At 30.5% G+C, this 1,461-nt stretch overlaps 1 protein-coding gene across 1 annotated transcript in view; it reads left to right on the forward strand.

Moving 5' to 3' along the window:
* HELRODRAFT_184610 (hypothetical protein) overlaps positions 1-602 on the forward strand; it is a gene marked incomplete at both ends in the record, with an annotated part of 2,229 nt that extends 1,627 nt beyond the window's left edge. The window contains one exon of the mRNA XM_009014947.1: positions 86-602. Coding sequence (XP_009013195.1) covers positions 86-602 — 517 coding nt within the window. The remainder of the gene's footprint in view (positions 1-85) is intronic.
* Between the last annotated feature and the right edge of the window lie 859 nt (positions 603-1,461).

A 1,461-nucleotide genomic window follows, 5' to 3' on the forward strand; every position in this document is an offset into this window, starting at 1 on the left:
CACGACACAACGACATCATCAACAACAACAACAACAACATCATCAACATCAACAACATCAACAACAACAACAACGATGACGACAGTATCATTGATAATAGCAATTTAATGAAAAGATTAATTAATGAGGAAAAATCGTTAAAAAATTTCATTGATGAGCTTGAAAACAACAACAAATTTGACAAAAACAACAACAACTATAACAATAATAATAACAATAACTATTATGACTTCAACAATATCAAAATTAATAACAACAACAACATTGACTATGACTACGACACTGACGCTAATGATAACGTGAAGAAAAACTCTGAAAATGATAACTTAGAAACGAACAACGACAACAACAACAATTTCGAAACAGGTGACGAAATGAACAATGGAAATGGTCATAAAAATAGTAATAATTTTAATAATTATGACGATAATAATGAGAGAAACAAAAATATGGATGACGTCAGCGACATAGACACGTCAGAGGTCAAGTTGGCTGAGACGAAATATTCATTCGAACAGATCCAGAGGAACATTGAATTTTTAAAGGACGCTAGAGACATTATAACGACGCTGAGGGAGAAACTGTTGGCTGCAAATAATTAATAATAATAATAATAATAAATAATTATAAATATAAATAATAACAAAACGCTAACAACAACAACAGTAATAATAATAAAAGTTATTATTTAGTTATAAAAGTTATAAAAGCTAACGACGGCAAAATAAAAAACGGTAATTTTGATAATTATGACGTTAATAATAACATCCATGTGCTGGAATAAGGGGTTAAGAAGGTCATTTGGCATGGGTCTTTAAGGTCATTTGACGAGGGTCTTTAAGGTCATTTGGCGTGGGTCTTTAAGGTCATTTAGTATGGGTCTTTAAGGTCATTTGGGGTGGGTCTTTAAGGTCATTTAGCATGGGTCTTTAAGGTCATTTGGCATGGGTCTTCGTGAAATCTGAAACGAAGTTGAAAGAGTCTCAACGAAATTGAATGCCCCTTTTTTGCTCATTACGCCATTTTTGTTTAAATGTTGGTAGGAGGGAATGGTCTGATCGCTTGGAGATGTCTGGTTCCATGCTGTCCTGTCTGACCTGCCATTCTAAATGCTCTTCACAGATCCGGATGATATCAAAGATAATAACAACAATAATATAATAATAATAACAATAAGATAACAATAAAATTAATAATACTAACAACAATAATGAACCAATAATGAAAGACAAACAAATCCATGCGTTACGTATGATACAATTGTATTTAGACGTGTCATAATATTTCATTTTTAAACACACATATATATATATATATATATATAAATATGCATATTCATTCATTCATTCTCTTTTCCTTCTTCCCTGCATATTGTTAGATATTTTCGTTAGATATATTTTTCTTTGTGATATCTGTATTAATGTATCAATACATACATATATTATATATATATAACCATAC

Source organism: Helobdella robusta (assembly GCF_000326865.2).
Source record: "Helobdella robusta unplaced genomic scaffold HELROscaffold_1431, whole genome shotgun sequence".
NCBI classification, from domain to species: domain Eukaryota; kingdom Metazoa; phylum Annelida; class Clitellata; order Rhynchobdellida; family Glossiphoniidae; genus Helobdella; species Helobdella robusta.